The sequence below is a fragment of the Lolium rigidum genome, chromosome 7 (genome assembly GCF_022539505.1).
Source record: "Lolium rigidum isolate FL_2022 chromosome 7, APGP_CSIRO_Lrig_0.1, whole genome shotgun sequence".
NCBI lineage: Eukaryota > Viridiplantae > Streptophyta > Magnoliopsida > Poales > Poaceae > Lolium > Lolium rigidum.
In genome coordinates, this window is record NC_061514.1 from 333156390 (window position 1) to 333181080 (window position 24691).

At 45.7% G+C, this 24691-nt stretch overlaps 1 protein-coding gene across 1 annotated transcript; it reads right to left on the reverse strand.

Annotated features, from left to right (window-relative positions):
- Positions 1 to 1615: 1615 nt before the first annotated feature.
- LOC124676015 (fruit protein pKIWI502-like) lies at positions 1616 to 2742 on the reverse strand. The gene has a single exon (XM_047212095.1). The coding sequence runs from the start codon at positions 2635 to 2637 to the stop codon at positions 1756 to 1758; it is 882 nt and encodes a 293-aa protein (XP_047068051.1). The 5' UTR covers positions 2638 to 2742; the 3' UTR covers positions 1616 to 1755.
- Between the last annotated feature and the right edge of the window lie 21949 nt (positions 2743 to 24691).

Below are 24691 nucleotides of genomic sequence, written 5' to 3' on the forward strand. Positions count from 1 at the left end.
TTCGCGACGAGCAGGGGCTGCGAACTCGATTCAGATGAACGGCTGCGATCGGACACGAAAATACAAGGGTGATTTGAGCGCCAAGAAAAATAAGAAAATACGCACCAGAGAAAATAGAGGGCGTGGCCAGTTTGGACGGTGATGCTGGTCACCTGTATCGCTCGGGGTAGAAGGCGCTCCGGCGTGCTCAATCCCCGCTTCGAAGAGCCAGAACTTTTTTGACCTTGCAGTGTGATAGAATGGGGATGGGAATTTCCGCTTCCGATTGCAGCAGGGAGGAGATCAACTCGGTCGAGTCTTTGACTTTGGAGTTTTTGTTTACATTGATGAGAATCAGCCCACCCGGTTTTTTAATCTTCTTTGGATCCGTCTATTGCAGGTATATAAAATCTTCAACAAAATTTCAGTAATTTCTGTGGGTTCTGCAATATATGTTCTTCAAAATTTTGGTGAACATTCAGACAGAATACAAATGAAATTCAAATTTAACTCAAGTTTATTTTAAAATTTGATGAAATATGGTTGAGATAATTTCAAAATAATGTTCAAAAAACACGAAATTCCTGTTAATGTGGTGGGTCTCGATGTTTTGATCAATCCAAAATTCAAAACGTAAATAGCAGTGAACTTTTAGCCCCTAGAGATCTATCAGTCCGTTCCGAATTATAAAATGTTCTATAGCTACGTATGTAGACGCATTCCAATGTATTTGCTCAATTGTAAGTCTATATGTAGTATACATCAGAATATCCAACCGATCTTATAATTCAGAGCGAGAGGAAGTATTGCGGAATCAGTTTCTTGAGGATACGAGTCCAATCGAGGAAATATGAGCTTTATGCCTTTTCATCCTTAGCTTTATCCTATGCATTTTGCCAAGCATGGAACCAATACATAAAATTAATCTACTCATAGTAGAAATGGTTGATGAGTTTGGCCGGTTTACAAAGATATGCAATAAATATGGACAAATACATTAAACAGCTATTATGGCATCAGAGGTGATTTTTATGTTTCTTGGAGATGGGGTTGCCTAATTGATATTGAAAGTGATGGGGAGTGGACTGCTAGAAAAATAACAATAAAAGATTGGACACAACACAATTTTGTGACACCAAATTTTGAAGTCAGAATAGCGCATGCGAAGAGAACTTTACCTTGTTAGGCAAATATGTCATAGTTTGTCCTGCTCAAGTGAACCCATGATCAATCCATGCCCAGTATCAGTTACATGGCCTGCGATGTTCCGAAGAGGCAGAACTGAACCTTGACTATGAATGTTTACAGCTTTGAGCCAAAGAAGGGTTTTGTATGAGCATGTCCAGAGGAACATTAACCAAGGTGCCTTTGAACCTTGACTATGAAGAGAAAACAAGGCAGTTGAAACCACAATTTGAATTAGAACATCACAAAGCAGACCTGACAGATAAATATGTAATTACGTATACTGGAACTAGAATAGCGCAAAGCAGGTCTGCTACTAAATGAACCACTGGAATTAATAAGGGTGAGAGAAAGGTAAATCCACAACCAACCATGTCTCGTTATCGATCTTTAACCTGAGAGATGATATACATATCTGTTGGCAAAGGGGCAGCACACATCAGAGTTTCAAGGAGGCTAGGCACATGCATATCTACCATTTCTTTTGTTGAGAAGTATCAAAACAATGGATCAAATTTGATCACAAAACTCTAATAGGAGCAGAAACCACAGTAAGGCGAAAAGATGCACAAGTTTACACAGTAATCCGCTTCAGAAGTTCTTCAAGATTTTATCCTGTGACACACCATCTGCAGCAAGGGCCGATGTGACCTCCTCAAGCATCTGTTTCTGCCCACACAGCACTGCCCCAGTAGAGGTAGGATCTGCAATGTTCTTAGCTTCCAAGAACGCCTTCTGAACATACCCTCGTGCACCTTCCCAACTATCATCAGGCTGCGACAGGACGGGCACGATCTTGAGCCCCGTCGACTCCCACTCTGCGAATCGATCCTGATACGCCATGGTCTGGAGATTTCTGGCACCGTAGTAGAGCCTCACGTCGGCTCTCCGATCGGCCGCGAAGCCGAACTCGATGAGCGAGCGAATCGGGCTGATCCCGGTCCCGGTGGCGAAGAGGAGCAGGGTCTCCGCGGCGTCCGTGGGGGTGACCCTCTCGATCGGGAACCCCTTGCCCATGACGGCGCCGAGCTCCACCACGTCCCCGTCGCGGAGGCCGCAGAGCTTCTCCGCCGTGGCGCCGGGCACGGTCTTGACCAGGAACTCGAACCCGCCGCCTGCCCCCGGCGGCGACGCGATGGCCATGAAGGCCGGCTTGAGGCCGTCCTCGCCGGGGACGCGGATCGTGAGGTACTGCCCAGGCGCGGTGTAGGAGGAGGCGAGGTCGGCGGCGTCGGAGAGGTCGACGCGGAGGTGGAAGAGCGTGCCGTCGGCGCTGGCCGCGCCGACGGAGGAGACGGGGGCCGCGTTCCAGACGGCCGCGTCCTGCTGGACCGCGGCGACGGTGACGAGGGAGGGCAGGCGGCGGCGGAGGGAGGGGAGCGAGCGCAGCATTTTGGGGTGGGCGAAGGCATGCCTGGAGGAGGGGCGGAGGGTGGTGGGCGTGGAGATGGTGGCGGCCGTGGCCATGGCCATGGCGGAGGGAGGGTTGGGGATTTGGAAGGCGCCGAGAAAGCCGGAGATAAACTAGCTCTGTGGCGATGAGAATAGCAGGCCGTGATAGCCTGGCCTTTGGGATGGGGCACTGCCGCACTGGTGCGCTCCGGAGTAGTTCCAATTGTCTCCCTTCTCCATCGATTCAGCTTAATAAAATCAAATTTCATTTTTGGTGGAAAAACAATTATCTATTGGTGGTAAGGAGATTCTTATAAAAGCAGTTGCTCAATGTATTTCTGTGTATGCTATGTCGGTTTTCTTGATTCCAAAAAATATCTGTAAAAAGATTACTCATAGCTCAATTTTGGTGGGGTGATGATGATCAAAGTAAAAAAATGCATTGGTATTCTTGATGGAAGATGTGCTTTCCAAAGAAGGAAGGGGGGATGGGCTTCCGTGACCTGCACTCCTTCAATCTTGCTATGCTTTCAAAACAATTCTGGAGACTTATTGATGAGCCTGACTCTCTGTATGCTCAAATTCTACGGGCCAAATATTACCCTCATGATGATGTCCTTAAAGTTGGTCCGAAAGCGGGCTCCTCTTTTACTTGGCAGAACATTGTGGCGGGCATTCAAACGGTTAAAAGGGGTTATATCTGGAGAGTAGGAAATGGTGATCAAATTGATATTTGGAGTCGATCCTTGGATACCCAATAGCCCTAACCGCAAGGTAATGACACCCAGAGGTGATTGTATCCTCCGTAAGGTGGAAGAGCTGATTGACCCGATTTCTGGAGCCTGGGACCAGGCCCTGATACATGATATTTTTAATCCTCTTGATGTCTCTCGGATCTTACAAATTCCCATCAATATTGGTGAAAGAATATTTCCCGCCCTTTTGGGTTTTGTGTGTTTGATGTCAACACTAAGTATATATTCATGTGTGTTGATGTAGACAGGTACAAGTTTTCGAGAAATACATTTGATCGGTGAAATGATATGGCTGTTCTGAAGGTCTTTTCACTTCTGGCGGAAGTTCCGGCCCCAGCAGGCGGAACTTCCGGCCTGGTATGTTCTGCAGAAGCCTCTCGGCGCAGTTCTGTGTGCAGTTGCTCTTCCGCGACCGGAAGTTCCGGTGGGTTCGGCCGGAAGTTCCGATCCACGGAACTTCCGCCCAACTTCCGGACAAGTTCCGAATTCTCGTTTGTGGCTCGGTAGAGTCCAGTAAGGTTTTCTCACAATTCCGGAACTTGGCCGGAACTTGGCCGGAACTTCCGGTCGCCGGAAGTTCCGCCCTAGTTCCGCCCAAACATTTTCTGAACTGGACGTCTGACGAAGATTTTTCCTGGCGGAATTTCCGGCCCTCCTGGCCGGTACATCCGGTGCCAGCCGGAACTTCCGGCCCTCCTGGCCGGAACTTCCGGTGTTAGTGGATTTCGCCCCAACGGTCAGATCTGAGAGCTCCAATCGTATAAATAGCTCTCTTCTCCAAAGGGACAAGTTGCTCAATCATTGCACAAGAAATCTGCCAAGCCTCACCTCCATTAGAGCCACCTCAAGAACACAAGATTTGCAAGATCTCCTTCCTCCCCCAACCAAAGCTCTTGATCTTTGGGGATTCGAAGGAGAAGACACCGATCTACATCCTCACCGAAGCGTTTTTCATTTCCCCCTCATTTGTTTGAGGGATCTCATGCTAGAGTTTTATTTGGTTCCCTAGTTGATTTGTGTTGATGTGTTGTTGTTGATTGTTGTATTGTTACAGATTTGGGAGCCTCCAATTCAGTTGTGGATGTGTGCCCCAAGAACCTTGTAAAGGCCCGGTTTCCGCCTCGAGGAAATCCCTTAGTGGAAGTGGGCTAGGCCTTCGTGGTGTTGCTCACAGGAGATCAGGAGATCTGAGTGAAGCCTTCGTGGCTGTTGGTTTGGCTTTCGTAGCAACCACACTCCTCCAAACGTAGACGTACCTTCTTGCAAAGGAAGGGAACTACGGGAATCATCTCCGTGTCATCGCGTGCTCCACTCTCGGTTACCTCTATCCTATTCTATCTCTTATATTGTGTAGCTATATCTTGCTTAGTTGCTTATCTTGTCATATAGGTAAATTCACTTAGTCGCATATCTAGAGAATTTACCTTTGTGTCAAGCCTAAATTGAAAAAGAATTGAAAATTGGTTAGCACCTATTCACCCCCCCCCCCCTCTAGGTGCGGCATACGATCCTTTCAATTGGTATCAGAGCCTCGGCTCTTATTTCGGGCTTAACCGCCTAAGAGTATGCCGAACGAGGAGGCTTCGGAAGGGGCCGCCAAGACGGTCTCCATGGAAGACTTCAATTCGTTGAAGTCCTCCATGGAAGCCCAAATGGAAAGCATGAAAAAGATGATTGCCGAGCTTTTGACTCCGGCCCTCCCCAAGGCTCCCATCGTAGAGGTAAAGGACACGGGTGCGTTAGAAGAGGGAGATGCTTCGGCATTACCCTCCTCTACCAAACCCGTGGAAGGTGATAACTTAAACACAACCAAATCTCCCATTGCATCTCCTAGGGAAACTAGTGGAGGTGAGAGCTACAATCGAGTACCTCCACCTTTTCTATCTCCCGATATACCGGTTCCCCATCCCCATATGAACATTCGGGGCGACCCACCTAAGTTTTCCTTTGAGAATTTCGATACTTGGAAATTTGAGTTTCGCTCTCATGTTTGCAGTGCCTCCAATGAACTTTGGAGAATCATCTTGGAAGGCTTCAAGCCATACAACCCCGGCAAGTTGACTAGAAGATAAGCGGTTGATAGTCAACTCAACAACACCGCCTTGCACATGATTCAAACTAGTGTGGGTACAAAGGACTTGCATCGTGTTCGGAACTACACCACCGCCAAGGAAGCTTGGGATGGTTTGGCCGCTAGTTGCATTGGAAGTGAGAGCACGAGGAGGAACAAGTATAATGCTCTTAAGAATAAAGCCGAAGGTTTCATGAGGCTACCGGATGAAGATCATGAAGTCATGTATGGAATACTTCTCACCGTTGCCGATGCCTTCCGGCTTATTGGTGCCACCCACATCAATGACTCTTGGATCAAGGAGAAGTACATTGAATGCATGATGCCGTTTGTACCCATTGATGTCAAGACTCTTGTTGGGAGGGAATGCTATTCCTCTCTCACTTCAACAAGTCGTGCACGAGATGCAAGCTCTCAAGGTGCTTGAGCGAAACTCTCATGATTCTCGCAATCGAGCTCTTGGGATGACAAAAGGGTCCAACCTTGCCTTGGCGGTCAACTCCGTTGAAGAAGTGTTTCCTCAAGAATCTTATAGGGCATCTTGGAGTATGTCCTATCCGGAAGACTTGGAACATCACTACCATGACCACATGGCATTCCATGCTAACTCTTTTTGGGTTGACCCATCCAAGGCCAAGGAAGACAACATCAAGAGAAACAACTCAAGGGGGTTCACTAGTTCGGGGCCAAGGACAAGATCTTGCTACAATTGTAATGACAAGCGCCATTTCATTGCCGAGTGCCCCTATGAGAATAGGGAAACTCATGGTGGAAGGCTCATTCCCAAGGACAAGAGCAAAGATTCAAAGGACAAATATTCAAAAGCCCCCAAGAAGAAATTCTACAACAACAAGACCAAGAAGGGCAAGAGGCCCTCAAAGATTGTGCTAGTGACTAGGGAAGAATATTCTTCCGATGAAGTTGGAAGCTCTAGTGATGATGAAGATGAAGAAAGCTCAAAGGAAGTGGCCGCCATCGTCACCACCAACATTCCCTCTTCATCTCTCTTTGAATCTCCCAATGAGAATCCTCATATCAAGAATGCACATTGCTTCATGGCAAGGTCCTCCTTGGACACATCTATTGTGCTATCAACTCAAGAAGAATATACCTCCGGAGATGATGATGTTGATGATGAAGAAGATGCAACCTCTAATGCATTGGTCGCTCTTGCCTCCCTCTCCACTAACTCTTCATCACCAAGTGAATCCCCCAATAAGGTCATTCATGTGGAGGAAGAAAGTTGCCTCATGGCTAAATCCTCCGAGGTATCATCTCCTAACCCCTCTATGCCTATCATTTCAAGTGATCTAGGGGTTGATCTTGCTAGTCTAAAAGTGAAACAAGAAATGCTAGAGTTTGATGATTTCATTCTTAACCTACAAGGTGATACTAAAAAGCATGTTTCAAATCTCATGGTTCGTATGGCTCAACTAAATGGTACTCTTGAGAAAAAATGCCAAATAGAGAGAGAAGATGCTCTTGAACTACATGCTCTTAGAAATGCCCTTGAGGAAAGCCAAGAAACCATAGCTTCTCTTGAAGAGAGGTTAGAAAATCTTGGAGATCCTCAAGATAAAATTAACAAGCTCACTAAAGCTAGAGATCTTGCTAGAGCTAAGACTAAAGTGCTTTCAAAGGAAAAGGCAAAATTTGGTGTTGATCATGAGAAACTTGTGAGAGATCTAGATGATTTAGACAAGGCACACAAAGCCTTGAAGAGTGAATACTCTCTCCTCTCCAAGTCTTATGAGCAACTTCAAATTAGGCTCGCTTCATATGACATACCTAGCACCTCTACTCCTTCATGTGATCATGCAAATATTATTGAGGAAAATGCTAGGTTGAAGGATGAACTTGCTAAGGCCTCCTCTCCCCAAAGTAAACTTTCTTTGGATGATCTTTTGAGTAAGAAAAGATCAAACAATGGGAAGGAGGGCCTTGGTTATAGTGCCAAGGCAAAGAAGGCAAACAAGCAAAAGGCCAAGCCCGCACAAGAGAAGAAGAAATCCATCACTAATGGTGAAGCCTCCAAGGGAAAAACCATAAATGATGATGATGCTGGAATTGCTAACCCTCACTATGTTTTATTTAAAGATTATTATGGTGATGTCTATGCTAAATATGTTGGCCCATATGATGGTTATGTTGCTTGGTCTATTTGGGTCCCAAAGACCCTTGTTGCTAACAAAAGAGGACCCATTGAGAAATGGGTACCTAAATCCAAGAATTGATCTCATGTAGGACTATGCCGCCGGAGGTTCAAAATGGGTACTTGATAGTGGATGTACAAGTCATATGACCGGCGGCAAGAACCTCGTCAAGGAGTTGAGGCCTAACATAAACAATATCACCGTCTCCTTTGGCGATAATTCTACATCCGAGGTATTGGGTTTTGGCAAGGTTGTGGTTGCACACAACATTACTCTTGTGGATGTCATGCTTGTCAAAACCCTTGGTTACAATTTACTTTCCGTTTCCGCCCTTGGCAAGATGGGTTTCGCCGTCTTTATTGATAATGATATTGTGGTCCTCTTGTGGAGCAAGACTCTAAAAGTCGCTTTCGTTGGGTATCGCGAACACAACTTGTATGTGGTAGACTTTTCGGAGAAAACCACGTCAAGTGCGATGTGCCTATTCGGAAAGGCGGATGTGGGTTGGTTGTGGCATCGCCGCTTGTCCCATGTCAACATGAGAACTTTGCAAAGTCTTCACAAGGGGAACCATATTGTGGGACTAATGGAAAATGTGTCTTTTGCCAAAGATCGTGTTTGTAGGGCTTGTGTTGAAGGCAAAATGCATGACTCTCCGCATCCAAGCAAGACTATCATCTCTTCCAAGAGGATCTTGGAGCTCCTTCATGTGGATCTCTTTGGTCCCGTCACTCATGCAAGTCTTGGTGCGAAGAAACATTGCTTGGTGATTGTCGATGACTACTCAAGATACACTTGGGTCTACTTTCTCAAGACGAAAGATGAGACTCAACAAATATTCATTGACTTTGCCACCGAGGTGCAACACCAACACAACCTCCTCATTATGGCAATAAGAAGTGACAATGGCTCCAAGTTCAAGAACTATACACTCAATGAGTTTCTTAGTGATGAGGGGATTCGTCATCAATATTCCGCTGCTTACACCCCTCAACAAAATGGTGTTGCGGAGAGGAAGAACCGGACTCTTATGGATATGGCAAGATCTATGATGGCGGAGTATAAATCCCGTTATAACTTTTGGGCCGAAGCCATCTCCACCGCTTGTCACTCTTCTAACCGGCTCTATCTCCGCAAGGGCTTGAACAAGACTCCATATGAAATACTCACCGGGAACAAGCCTAATATCTCATATTTCAAGGTGTTCGGGTGTAAGTGTTTCTACAAAATCAAAGGAGTTCGTTTATCTAAATTTGCTCCTAAAGCTTTGGAGGGTATATTTGTTGGTTACGGTGCCGAATCTCACACTTATAGAATCTTTGATATATCTTCCAAGATTATCATTGAATCTTGTAGTGTGAAGTTCGAAGAAAATGATGGCTCCCAAGTGGGGCAAGTTGATGTTTGTGCGGGTGATGAAATACCTCAAGATGCCATAGTAAGAATGGGTGTGGGATTTTTCCGCCCCATTGAGGGACACGGTGTGGCGTCTCGGGAAGAACTATGCTCTACCACGGTGGAGCCCTCATCTTCTCAACATCAACAAACCCTACCAAGTGAAGCATATGATGCACCAACCCAAGAACAAGAACAAGACCCTCCCTCTTGTGTGCAAGATCAAGGACAAGATCAAGGACAAGGTCAACCAAGCATTCATGATGGCTCCCATGAGGATCCAATCAACTCTTGCCCTTCTCCGGAGATTGTTCAAGATCAAGCACATGAGGATGAGCAACCTCAAGAAATTGAGGAAGCTCAAGTTGAAGGTCAAGACGGGGACCCAAAAGATCAAGCTGATCAAGTGACACCTCCAAGGCCAAGAAGAACCAAGGAGGAGATCGAGGCCCGTCGTCTAGCAAGAAGAGATAGGAACCTTGAACTTCGTGGACACACTCATGACAAGGTTCTTGGTGATGTAAGGGCAAAGGTTTCCACAAGAAGGAAATTGGCTAACTTTAGCAATCATCATGTGTATATCTCCTTAGTGGAACCCAAGAAAGTATTTGAAGCCCTTGAAGATTCGGATTGGTTGGAAGCTATGCACGAAGAACTCAACAACTTCAAGCGCAACAAAGTATGGACCTTAGTAGAGAAGCCAAAGGGGTGCCGCAATGTTATAGGCACTAAATGGATTTTCAAGAACAAGCAAGATGAGTTTGGAAATGTTGTGAGGAACAAGGCAAGATTGGTGGCTCAAGGGTTCTCTCAAGTTGAGGGAATTGACTTTGGAGAAACCTATGCTCCCGTGGCTCGCCTTGAGTCCATCCGTATCCTTCTTGCTTATGCATCGCATCATAACTTTAAGTTACAACAAATGGATGTGAAAAGTGCATTTCTTAATGGTCATTTGCATGAAGAGGTTTATGTTAAGCAACCCCCGGGGTTCGAGGATCTCAAATTTTCTAACCATGTCTACAAGCTTGATAAAGCACTTTATGGTCTCAAACAAGCTCCTAGAGCTTGGTACGAGCACCTTAAGGAATTGTTGGTAGACCGTGGGTTTGATGTTGGACTAATCGATCCCACTCTTTTTACTAAGATGGTCAATGGGGAGCTTTTCGTTTGCCAATTATATGTTGATGATATTATCTTTGGCTCTACTAACAAAGCTTTCAATGATGAATTCTCAAAGCTTATGACCGATAGGTTTGAGATGTCTATGATGGGAGAGATGAAGTTCTTCCTTGGTTTTGAAATCAAGCAATTGAGGGAAGGAACCTTCATCAATCAAGCAAAATATCTCCAAGACATGCTCAAGAGGTTCAAGATGACCGAGATGAAGGGTGTGGCCACTCCTATGGTTACCAAATGTCATCTTGCATTAGATCCCAATGGTAAAGAGGTGGATCAAAAGGTATATCGCTCCATGATTGGATCCTTGCTTTACCTTTGTGCATCTAGACCGGACATAGTGTTGAGTGTTGGTGTGTGTGCAAGGTATCAAGCTTCTCCTAAGGAGAGCCACATGATGGCTCTCAAAAGAATCTTTCGATATTTGGTTGATACCCCAAGATATGGTATTTGGTACCCCAAAGGCTCAAGTTTTATTCTCAATGGATATACCGATGCGGATTGGGCGGGTGACAAGGATGATAGGAAATCAACTTCCGGGGCTTGCCAATTCCTTGGTAGGTCCTTGGTGTGTTGGTCTTCTAAGAAGCAAAATTGTATATCTCTCTCCACCGCCGAAGCCGAATATGTTGCCGCCGCAAGTGGATGCACTCAATTGTTATGGATGAGGCAAACTTTAAAGGAATACGGTGTCATTTGTGACAAAGTGCCTCTATTATGTGACAATGAAAGTGCCATCAAGATTGCCTATAATCCGGTGCAACATTCAAGAACGAAGCATATTGAGATCCGGAATCATTTCATTAGGGATCATGTTGCCCGTGGTGATATTGAGCTTATCTATGTTCCTACCAAAGATCAACTTGCCTATATATTCACGAAGCCTCTTGATGAAGCAAGGTTCTCTTATTTGAGGAATGAGCTAAATATCATTGATTCAAGGAGTATAGCTTGACCATTGATGGCGTGTAACTCACACGTTCGTTGGGAACCCCAAGAGGAAGGTATGATGCGCACAGCAACAAGTTTTCCCTCAGAAAGAAACCAAGGTTTATCGAACCAGGAGGAGCCAAGAAGCAAGTTGAAGGTTGATGGCGGCGGGATGTAGTGCGGCGCAACACCGGGGATTCCGGCGCCAACGTGGAACTCGCACAACACAACCAAAGTACTTTGCCCCAACGAAACAAGTGAGGTTGTCAATCTCACCGGCTTGCCGTAACAAAGGATTAGATGTATAGTGTGGATGATGATTGTTTGCAGAAAACGAGTAGAACAAGTATTGCGATAGATTGTATTCAATGTAAAAGAATGGACCGGGGTCCACAGCTCACTAGAGGTGTCTCTCCCATAAGATAAATAGCATGTTGGGTGAACAAATTACGGTCGGGCAATTGACAAATAGAGAGGGCATGACCATGCACATACATGATATGATGAGTATTGTGAGATTTAATTGGGCATTACGACAAAGTACATAGACCGCTATCCAGAGCATGCATCTATGCCTAAAAAGTCCACCTTCGGGTTATCATCCGAACCCCTTCCAGTATTAAGTTGTAAACAACGAGACAATTGCATTAAGTATGGTGCGTAATGTAATCAATAACTACATCCTTAGACATAGCATCAATGTTTTATCCCTAGTGGCAACAACACATCCACAACCTTAGAACTTTCTGTCACTGTCCCAGATCTAATGGAGGCATGAACCCACTATCGAGCATAAATACTCCCTCTTGGAATTAAGAGCAAAAACTTAGCCAGAGCCTCTACTAATAACGGAGAGCATGCAAGATCATAAACAACACATAGGTAATAGATTGATAATCAACATAACATAGTATTCTCTATCCATCGGATCCCGACAAACACAACATATAGCATTACAGATAGATGATCTTGATCATGTTAGGCAGCTCACAAGATCCAACAATGAAGCACATGAGGAGAAGACAACCATCTAGCTACCGCTATGGACCCATAGTCCAGGGGTGAACTACTCACTCATCACTCCGGAGGCGACCATGGCGGTGAAGAGTCCTCCGGGAGATGATTCCCTCTCCGGCAGGGTGCCGGAGGCGATCTCCTGAATCCCCCGAGATGGGATTGGCAGCGGCGGCGTCTCTGGAAGGTTTTCCGTATCGTGGCTCTCGGTACTGGGGGTTTCGCGACGAAGGTTTTAAGTAGGTGGAAGGGCAACGCGGGGGGCCACACGAGGGCCCCACACACCAGGGCCGCACGGCGAAGACCTGGGCCGCGCCGCCCTGTTGTGGCGGCGCCTCGTGGCCCCACTTCCTTTCCCCCTCGGTCTTCTGGAAGCTTCGTGCAAAAATAGGCCCCTGGGCGTTGATTTCGTCCAATTCCGAGAATATTTCCTTACTAGGATTTCTGAAACCAAAAACAGCAGAAAACAGCAACTGGCTCTTCGGCATCTTGTTAATAGGTTAGTGCCGGAAAATGCATAAATACGACATAAAGTGTGTATAAAACATGTAGATATCATCAATAATGTGGCATGGAACATAAGAAATTATCGATACGTCGGAGACGTATCAGCATCCCCAAGCTTAGTTCCTGCTCGTCCCGAGCAGGTAAACGATAACAAAGATAATTTCTGGAGTGACATGCCATCATAACCTTGATCATACTATTGTAAGCATATGTAATGAATGCAGCGATCAAAACAATGGTAATGACATGAGTAAACAAATGAATCATAAAGCAAAGACTTTTCATGAATAGTACTTCAAGACAAGCATCAATAAGTCTTGCATAAGAGTTAACTCATAAAGCAATAAATCAAAGTAAAGGTATTGAAGCAACACAAAGGAAGATTAAGTTTCAGCGGTTGCTTTCAACTTATAACATGTATATCTCATGGATAATTGTCAACATAGAGTAATATAACAAGTGCAATATGCAAGTATGTAGGAATCAATGCACAGTTCACACAAGTGTTTGCTTCTTGAGGTGGAGAGAAATAGGTGAACTGACTCAACATAAAAGTAAAAGAATGGTCCTTCAAAGAGGAAAGCATCGATTGCTATATTTGTGCTAGAGCTTTGGTTTTGAAAACATGAAACAATTTTGTCAACGGTAGTAATAAAGCATATGTATCATGTAAATTATATCTTACAAGTTGCAAGCCTCATGCATAGTATACTAATAGTGCCCGCACCTTGTACTAATTAGCTCGGATCACCAAGATTATCATTGCAATGCACATGTTTTAACCAAGTGTCACAAAGGGGTACCTCTATGCCGCCTGTACAAAGGTCTAAGGAGAAAGCTCGCATTTGGATTTCTCGCTTTTGATTATTCTCAACTTAGACATCCATACTCGGGACAACATAGACAACGAGATAATGGACTCCTCTTTTATGCATAAGCATGTAGCAACAATTAATGTTCTCATATGAGATTGAGGATATATGTCCAAAACTGAAACTTCCACCATGATTCATGGCTTTAGTTAGCGGCCCAATGTTCTTCTCTAACAATATGCATGCTCTAACCATTAAAATGAGTGGTAAATCTCCCTTACTTCTGACAAGACGTTCATGCATAGCAACTCACATGATATTCAAAAAAGAGTAGTTGATGGCATCCCCAGGAACATGGTTATCGCACAACAAGCAACTTAATAAGAGATAAAGTGCGTAAGTACATATTCAATACCACAATAGTTTTTAAGGCTATTTTGTCCCATGAGCTATATATTGCAAAGGCGAATGATGGAAATTTTAAAGATAGCACTCAAGCAATTTACTTTGGAATGGCGGAGAAATACCATGTAGTAGGTAGGTATGGTGGACACAAATGGCATAGTGGTTGGCTCAAGGATTTTGGATGCATGAGAAGTATTCCCTCTCGATACAAGGTTTAGGCTAGCAAGGTTATTTGAAACAAACACAAGGATGAACCGGTGCAGCAAAACTCACATAAAAGACATATTGTAAACATTATAAGACTCTACACCGTCTTCCTTGTTGTTCAAAACTCAATACTAGAAATTATCTAGACTTTAGAGAGACCAAATATGCAAACCAAATTTTAGCAAGCTCTATGTATTTCTTCATTAATAGGTGCAAAGTATATGATGCAAGAGCTTAAACATGAGCACAAAAATTGCCAAGTATCAAATTATCCAAGACATTTTAGAATTACTACATGTAGCATTTTCCCGATTCCAACCATATAACAATTTAACGAAGAAGATTCAACCTTCGCCATGAATACTATGAGTAAAGCCTAATGACATATTTGTCCATATGCAACAGCGGAGCGTGTCTCTCTCCCACACAATGAATGCTAGGATCCATTTTATTCAAACAAAAACAAAAACAAAAACAAATCGACGCTCCAAGTAAAGTACATAAGATGTGATGGAATAAAAATATAGTTTCAGGGGAGGAACCTGATAATGTTGTCGATGAAGAAGGGGATGCCTTGGGCATCCCCAAGCTTAGACGCTTGAGTCTTCTTAATATATGTAGGGGTGAACCACCGGGGCATCCCCAAGCTTAGAGCTTTCACTCTCCTTGATCATATTGCATCATTTCCCTCTCTTGATCCTTGAAAACTTCCTCCACACCAAACTCGAAACAACTCATTAGAGGGTTAGTGCATAATAAAAATTTATATGTTCAGAGGTGACATAATCATTCTTAACACTTCCGGACATTGCATAAAGCTACTGGACATTAATGGATCAAAGAAATTCATCCAACATAGCAAAAGAGGCAATGCGAAATAAAAGGCAGAATCCGTCAAAACAGTAACGGTTCGTAAAGACGAATTTTAAAATGGCACCAGACTTGCTCAAATGAAAATGCCCAAATTGAATGAAAGTTGCGTACATATCCGAGGATCACGCACGTAAATTGGCATATTTTGTCGAGCTACCTACAGAGAGGCAGGTCGAAATTCGTGACGAAGAAAGAAATTTGTTACTGCGCAGTAATCCAAATCTAGTATGAACCTTACTATCAAAGACTTTACTTGGCACAACAATGCATAAAACTAAGATAAGGAGAGGTTGATACAGTAGTAAACAACTTCCAACACTCAAACATAAAATAAAAGTACTGTAGTAAAAACATGGGTTGTCTCCCATAAGCGCTTTTCTTTAACGCCTTTCAGCTAGGCGCAGAAAGTGTGTATCAAGTGTTATCAAGAGACGAAGTATCAACATCATAACTTGTTCTAATAATAGAATCAAAAGGTAACTTCATTCTCTTCCTAGGGAAGTGTTCCATACCTTTCTTGAGAGGAAATTGATATTTAATATTACCTTCCTTCATATCAATGATAGCTCCAACAGTTCGAAGAAAAGGTCTTCCCAATATAATGGGACAAGTTGCATGGCATTCAATATCCAATACAACAAAATCAAAGGGGACAAGGTTATTGTTAACCATAATGCGAACATTATCAACTCTCCCCAAAGGTTTCTTTGTAGAATGATCAGCAAGATTAACATCCAAATAACAGTTTTTCAATGGTGGCAAGTCAAGCATATTATAAATCTTCTTAGGCATAACAGAAATACTTGCACCAAGATCACATAAAGCATTACAATCAAAGTCATTGACCTTCATCTTAATGATGGGCTCCCAACCATCTTCTAGCTTTCTAGGAATAGAAGTTTCAAGTTTTAGTTTCTCTTCTCTAGCTTTTATGAGAGCATTTGTAATATGTTTTGTGAAAGCCAAGTTTATAGCACTAGCATTAGGACTCTTAGCAAGTTTTTGCAAGAAATTTATGACTTCAGAGATGTGGCAATCATCAAAATCCAAACCATTATAATCTAAAGCAATGGGATCATCATCCCCAATGTTGGAAAAAATTTCAGCAGTTTTATCACAGGCAGTTTCAGCAGTTTTAACAGTTTTTTGCAGTTTTGTAGGCTTTGCATTAGGAGTATAAACATTGCCAACACCAATTATTTTACCATTTATAGTAGGAGGTGCAGCAACATGTGGAGCATTGGCATTACTAGTGGTGGTAATAGTCCAAACTTTAGCTACATTATTCTCTTTAGCTAGTTTTTCATTTTCTTCTCTTTCCCACCTAGCATGCAATTCGGCCATTAATCTTATATTCTCATTAATTCTAACTTGGATGGCATTTGCTGTAGTAACAATTTTATTTTCAATATCCTTATTAGGCATAACTTTCGATTTCAAAAGATCAACATCAGAGGCAAGACTATCAACCTTAGAAGCAAGAATATCAATTTTATTGAGCTTTTCCTCAACAGATTTGTTAAAAGCAGTTTGTGTACTAATAAATTCTTTAAGCATAGCTTCAAGACCAGGGGGTACACTCCTATTATTGTTGTAAGAATTCCCATAAGAATTACCATAACCGTTACCATTATTATAAGGATATGGCCTATAGTTATTACTAGAATTGTTCCGATAAGCATTGTTGTTGAAATTATTATTTTTAATGAAATTTACATCAACATGTTCTTCTTGAGCAACCAATGAAGCTAACGGAACATTATTAGGATCAACATTAGTCCTATCATTCACAAGCATAGACATAATAGCATCAATCTTATCACTCAAGGAAGAGGTTTCTTCGACATAATTTACCTTCTTACCTTGTGGAGCTCTTTCCGTGTGCCATTCAGAGTAATTAATCATCATATTATCAAGAAGCTTTGTTGCTTCACCAAGAGTGATGGACATAAAGGTACCTCCAGCAGCTGAATCCAAAGGGTTCCGCGAGGAAAAGTTCAGTTCTGCATAAAAGGTTTGGATGATCATCCAAGTAGTCAGTCCATGGGTTGGGCAATTTTTAACCAAAGCCCAAGCTTGTGCAACATGCTCATTATCCAATTGTTTAAAATTCATTATGCTACTTCTCAAAGATATAATTTTAGCAGGGGGATAATATCTACCAATAAAAGCATCCTTGCATTTAGTCCATGAATCAATACTATTCTTAGGCGGAGATAGCAACCAATCTTTAGCTCTTCCTCTTAATGAGAAAGGGAACAATTTTAATTTTATAATGTCACCATCTACATCCTTATACTTTTGCATTTCACACAATTCAACAAAATTATTGAGATGGGCAGCAGCATCATCAGAACTAACACCAAAAAATTCTTTCTCATAACAAGATTCAGTAGAGCAGGTTTAATTTCAAAGAATTCTGCTGTAGTAGCAGGTGGAGCAATAGGTGTGCATAAGAAATCATTATTATTTGTGGTTGTGAAGTCACACAACTTAGTATTTTCAGGAGTGGCCATTTTAGCAATAGTAAATAAAGCAAACTAGATAAAGTAAATGCAAGTAACTAATTTTTTTTGTGTTTTAGATATAGAGAACAAGATAGTAAATAAAGTAAAACTAGCAACTAATTTTTTTGTATTTTGATATAATGCAGCAAACAAAGTAGTAAATAAAATAAAGCAAGACAAAAACAAAGTAAAGAGATTGGATTGTGGAGACTCCCCTTGCAGCGTGTCTTGATGGCAACGGCGCCAGAAAAAGAGCTTGATGGCGTGTAACTCACACGTTCGTTGGGAACCCCAAGAGGAAGGTATGATGCACACAGTAGCAAGTTTTCCCTCAGAAAGAAACCAAGGTTTATCGAACCAGGAGGAGCCAAGAAGCACGTTGAAGGTTGATGGCGGCGGGATGTAGTGCGGCGCAACACCAGGGATTCCGGCGCCAACGTGGAACCCGCACAACACAACCAAAGTACTTTGCCCCAACGAAACGAGTGAGGTTGTCAATCTCACCGGCTTGCTGTAACAAAGGATTAGATGTATAGTGTGGATGATGATTGTTTGCAGAAAACGAGTAGAACAAGTATTACAAGTAGATTGTATTCAATGTAAAAGAATGGACCGGGGTCCATAGTTCACTAGAGGTGTCTCTCCCATAAGATAAATAGCATGTTGGGTGAACAAATTACGATCGGGCAATTGACAAATAGAGAGGGCATGACCATGCACATACATGATATGATGAGTATTGTGAGATTTAATTGGGCATTACGACAAAGTACATAGACCGCTATCCAGCATGCATCTATGCCTAAAAAGTCCACCTTCAGGTTATCATCCGAACCCCTTCCAGTATTAAGTTGTAAACAACAGACAATTGCATTAAGTATGGTGCGTAATGTAATCAATAACTACATCCTTAGACATAGCATCAATGTTTTATCCCTAGTGGCAACATCACATCCACAACCTTAGAACTTTCTGTCACCGTCCTAGATTTAATGGAGGCATGAACCCACTATCGAGCATAAATACTCCCTCTTGGAGTTAAGAGCAAAAACTTGGCCGAGCCTCTACTAATAACGGAGAGCATGCAAGATCATAAACAACACATAGGTAATAGATTGATAATCAACATAACATAGTATTCTCTATCCATCGGATCCCGACAAACACAACATATAGCATTACAGATAGATGATCTTGATCATGTTCGGCAGCTCACAAGATCCAACAATGAAGCACATGAGGAGAAGACAACCATCTAGCTACTGCTATGGACCCATAGTCCAGGGGTGAACTACTCACTCATCACTCCGGAGGCGACCATGGCGGTGAAGAGTCCTCCGGGAGATGATTCCCCTCTCCGGCAGGGTGCCGGAGGCGATCTCCTGAATCCCCCGAGATGGGATTGGCGGCGGCGGCGTCTCTGGAAGGTTCTCCGTATCGTGGCTCTCGGTACTGGGGGTTTTCGCGACGAAGGCTTTTGTTGGGGGGATGACCCCCGGTATGCCAAAGGCATGCCAAACCGGATGGCTTGTGCCATCAAGATACCGGTTTAATGTTCGTACCGGAACCTAAGGATAAGAGTTTAGCTAGGTGGAGCTAAGCCGGTATCCCCAAGAGGGGTATACCGGAATCCGGTAAAGAAGATACCGGAAAGGAGCGCTCGTCGGCGGGACTGGTCAAAGATTCTCTCCGGAGCTAGAAGACAAAGATGAGCTAAGCAAAGTAACTTTAGACGAAGGGCCGACGATAAAGAGAAGGGTGACGGTCAAAGAAGCCGGAGGACGTCGGCGCCCCGATTAAAGAGGACTCCGGTGTCATCTATGATTAAAGTAGCTTTGTAAAGTAGTTTGTCTAGTCAAAGATGCCATTAGGGTTTCTTCCAGTGTAAGCCACCCTCTCCCCTATATAAGGAGAGGGGTATCGCCTCCTACGAGCGCGAGACCATAGAGAGATCGGTGTACCGAGAAACTTGTAACCATGTTGAGATCAATGAAGCTAGCGATCTAGTAAAGAGTTCTTCCTCTTGTCTCTCTTCTTGCATATCGGCCTTTGGTTGTGTTCTTGAGGAAAGCATCCGGAAGTTCTTCCCATCTAATCGCAAACCCTCCCCCGAATCCTCATACGTCCATTCGGCCCCAACTTAAGCCATCCTATGGCATCGGCTCGTTCACCACGATGACAGTTGGCGCCCACCGTGGGGCATGAAGTGGCGCATGCTGGAATACACATTCGGGCGGGCCTCCTCGAGTTCGCCGGCGAGCGGACGGTGTCCGCGCTTGTGCGAGCTTCTACTCCATCGATTTCATCAACGACAACGCGGGCTGCTTCGCCAACGGCGGCATCTTCCCCAAGAACGGCCGCATCATCGAGTTCGGCAGCCACCGCATCTACTTCGGCACCGTCCCCGTGCGCCAGCGCCTCTCGCCGGTGCCGGTGGCACCGGACCCGCCAAGATGGCTCCGTGCTGGTCGCGCCCCGGCAGCCGTCGAGGTAATGATGACCGGTGTGGCTGGTGCAGGAAAGGAGGTTGCGGCCGAGGGTGCTGGTCGCGCGGTTTCGACCCGTGCGGCTAAGCCACCGCCGGAGCGCGACGCAGCGCAGTGGGAGCATCTTCCGCGCCACCGGCAACGCCTCTCCAAACGGCGATGAACGCGCCGGCAACCCCCATCGCGCGTAACATCGACCCGGCAGCGGCTCGAGGCGGAGCCGGAGGCGCAGCGCCTGAGGATACTCGAGAGCGGCAAGGACGTCGTCAAGGCGCAGCGCGAGCTGAACCTAACCGTACGTGAGTATAACGCTGCCCATGGCTTTGCTTCTGTTAGCGCTCATGCTGCTAGGATACCGGAAAACCGGCTTAAGGCTCGCAATCTAGATCGGGATTTGCGTAAGGAAGTTCTTACCGGAAAAAGTACCTCTGCATCAGTTAGCATTGTAGAGAAACCTAAGTACAGCAGTCCGGATAAAACCATAAAAGCTGCTAAGGCTGCCGTAGATCCGTGTGACTCGCTTACCGGAGAGGCTCGGCAAAGCAACAAGAGCGTGTCGAGAGCTGCTAGATACCGTAGAGCAGCGAACGCCGAGCAGCTGGCTAAGCTGAACAAGGCTATAGCCTCGAAATCCGCGCGTTCAACAAAGAATGCCGGAAGCAAGTCCCATGGGCAGGCCTCGTCCCCCCATCCGGACAGAAGAAAAGAAAAAGAAGTAAACGCACGGCAGATGACTGTGTATGATCCGGTCCTTGCCGGTAAACAAAAAGCCGGGCAACACGATGCCGGTAGAAAGAGCCAAGGGGCAGAACGAGGCTACGCCAAGGAAGGCTATGCCGGAAACAATCATGCCGGTAGACATGAAACCGGGCAAAACTATCCGGCTGCAAGGGCAGCGTATGATGATGATGAGGAGGAGATGCCTCCACCAAGGTACCGGCAGGCAAGGGCCGCGGCACCAGAACGTTACGATGAAGCCGATTCTAACAGACCGGCAGCATACCGGAACCCGTTGGGGGAACGCTTGGGAGAGAGATACTTACCGGAACGGGATGCGAGGCACCGTCTGGACAGAGTGTACTTGTCAGAAATGATCGAGGAGGAAGGTCCTCCAGGTCCAAAGTGCTTTGGCCCAAGAATCATGAGAGAAAAACCACCAGTTCGCAACTTCACGTTGCCCCGTGACACAAAAACATACGATGGCACCACGAAGTCGGAGGATTGGCTCGCGGATTACGTGACCGCGGTATACGTCGCAGGCGGTGGAGGAACCGTAGCAGGAGGAGGAAACCGGCGTTGGGCCGTGAGGATCATACCATCGTTTCTGGTTGGACCGGCAAGAATCTGGCTGAACAACTTGCCGGCAGGAAGCATAAATGGCTGGCTGGATTTTGAGGAGGCTTTTGTGAGCAATTTCAGCAGCACCTATCAAAGGCCAAACAGGCCGCAGCAACTTGCCCTGTGTGTGCAACGCCCGAACGAAACAGACCGGGATTATCTGGCCCGGTGGAACACCACAAGGAACTCTTGTGAAGGAGTAATCGAGGCACAAGCCATTGCTTGGTTTAGCGATGGGTGCAAAAGAGGTTCGCCGTTGTGGCAAAAGCTGCAGCGGAACATGCCGACAACGTTGGCGAGAGATGATACGTGTGGCGGATAACTATGCGTTGGGAGACCCAACGCAGCCGGCAGATGCAACCTGAACCGGAACAGCTACGCCAAGAGCAACACCGGGACAGCCGGAACAACAAGAGGAGGGAAGATTTCCCGGATCGAAGGTATGGCTCGCAGCAAGTTGCTGCTGTGCAGGAAAACTCTGATGCCAGCGGCAGCCAGAGGCAAAGAACCGGATCGCAGCCATGGGCGGGTCCAAAGAAACAGTGGGTGGAAAAGAAACCCTGGGTCCAGAAAAGAAACTGGCAAGAACCCGCAAAATACACCATGGAAGCTGCCATGGACCAACCGTGCCGGTGGCACACACCGAATCCGGCACACCCGTCAAACCATCTGACGAAGGATTGTACCCGGACCAAGTACTTGATGGAAAGGGGGCGGTAAAAGATGCCCAAGGGCGAGGAGGCAATGCAATGATGCCACCTCCGGACATGCCGCGGCAGCAACAGCTACCGCCACCACCACCGCTTACCGGGCCAAACGCTTTACCGGTGCAGCCAAACCGGCAGCAGTACCAGCAGGTTAACCGGGTGGAGCAAGATGATAACCAGCTACCTCCACCGCCACCTCTAGGCCGGAATGTTTACGAAGATCCGCATTTGTGCTGTGTTGTTTTTGTTACTGAGCCGACAGACAGGCAAAGTATGCATCGCCGCTCCATGGAAGTAAATGCTGTGATGCCGGCAGTGCCCAAATACATGCAGTGGTCCAACCAGGAAATTGCTTGGTCGATCAAGGATCACCCCAAGATCATGCCGAATCCGGGCGGATATGCTCTTGTTGTGGACCCAATCATGAAAGGGCCACAAACTCGAGTGAAGTTCAGCAAGGTGCTGATAGACAATGGCAGCAGCATCAACATCATGTACAAGCACACCATGCATACGCTGGGCATAACAGGAAACATGCTTCAACCAACGCGCACAACGTTCCACGGGATCGTTCCGGGTTTGTCCTGCGCACCGGTTGGAAAAGTCCGGGTGGACGTGTCGTTTGGAGGACGTGACAATTGCCGGGTTGAGAACCTGGAGTTTGAGGTGGTGGACTTAGATAGTCCGTACCATGCTTTGTTGGGGAGACCGGCACTGGCGGCCTTCATGGCCTCGACCCACACGGCGTATCTCAAGATGAAGATGCCGGCACCTCGTGGACCTCTGGACTCGTGGTGGGAAACTACAAGATCTCCCCGGGAATCAGCCGTCTGCTGGATCAAACCTAGCGGAATCGTTGGTGATCGCAGAGGAAAAGAAAAGGATGCAAACAGCTGTTGCGCTGGCTCGGTCCTCACGAGCTGAGCTTAGCGGCAATGAGTGCAAGTCTGAGCGCTCCGGCGTTCAAACCGTCAAAGGAAACAAAGGACATTGTGCTGGATCCGGCTACCTGCAGCGCACCGTTCGTATCGGTGCCGGCCTCGATCAAGCATAGGAAAGCGCGCTCGTCGGCTTCCTCCGTGAGAATCGGAATATCTTTGCACGGTCAACTGAAGATTTGGTAGGTGTTCCGAGGGAGCTGGCTGAGCACTCCTTGAACGTTCGAAAAGATGCCAAGCCGGTGCGACAACCCTTGCGCCGGTTCGCTGAAGATAGAAGAAAGATCATAGGAGAGGAGGTAACCAAACTGCTTGTTGCCAAATTCATTGTGGAGGTCACGCACACAGAGTGGCTGGCCAACCCGGTGATGGTCGAAAAGAAGAAAGATGAGAACCTGGAGGCAAAAGCTCCGAAGGTGTGGCGCATGTGCATCGACTACACTAACCTGAACAAAGCTTGCCCAAGAGACCCTTTTCCTTTACCACGGATCGATCAAGTGATTGATTCAACCGCTGGGTGTGAGTTGTTATCTTTCCTGGATGCCTATTCCGGTTTCCACCAGATTCCCTTGAAAAAGGAAGATCAAATAAAAACTGCATTCATTACCCCGCACGGGGCTTACTGTTATATCACTATGCCTTTTGGTTTGCGCAACGCTGGTGCAACGTACCAGCGCTGTATGCAAAAATGCTTGTTTGATCAAATCGGAAAGAATGTGCAGGTGTATGTGGATGACATCGTGATAAAAACTAAGGTAAAAGATACCCTGATCGATGATCTCCGGCAAACGTTTGATAACCTAAGAAGGTTCCGGATGAAACTCAATCCGGCAAAATGTACCTTCGGTGTTCCCGCCGGCAAGCTGCTGGGTTTCCTCGTCTCAAGCCGAGGCATTGAGGTCAATCCGATTAAGATTAGGGCAATCGAGAGAATGACAATACCACAGGATCTGAAGGACATACAAAAGTTTACCGGAAGCTTAGCATCGCTAAGCCGGTTCATAAGCAGGTTGGGAGAAAAGGCCTTGCCGTTGTATGCCTTAATGAGAAAATCCGATAAATTCGTCTGGACCCCTCAGGCAGACGCAGCATTCAAGGAGCTGAAAACGATGTTAGCTACCGCGCCAATATTGGCTTCGCCGTTGGAAAGAGAACCGATGTTGTTGTACATAGCAGCAACCAACCGGGTCGTGAGTGTTGTTGTGGTAGTAGAAAGAGAAGAGGAAGGAAAAACCGTCCAGAGGCCGGTATACTACCTGAGCGAGGTGCTCTCCCTCTCAAAGCAAAACTACCCGCACTTCCGTAAAATGACCTATGGCGTGTTTATGGCCGCCACAAAGCTCAAGCACTACTTCGAGGAACATCCTATGAAAGTGGTGAGTGAAGCTCCCATCTCTGACATCATGTGCAACAAAGACGCCAGCGGCCGGATTGCAAAATGGGCGATCCAGATATCACCATACGTGCCGGTGTATGAAAGAAGAGATGCCATAAAGTCACAGGCTTTGGCTGATTTCCTGGTTGATTGGGCGGAGATGCAATACAAACCGCCGGATCAGAAGATAGAGTACTGGAAAATGCACTTTGATGGATCCAAGCTCAAGGAGGGTCTAGGTGCCGGTGTGGTGCTTACTTCACCAAAAGGAGACCACCTCCGGTATGTTTTGCAAGTACATTTCAGGGCATCGAACAATGTCGCTGAATATGAAGCTTTGGTCCATGGGCTTAAGGTCGCGAAAGAAATCGGTGCGCACCGGATCATTTGCTATGGAGATTCAGATCTTGTGGTACAGCAGTGTTCCGGAGATTGGGATGCAAAAGATGCCAACATGGCCTCGTACCGGTTTCACGTGCAAAAGAT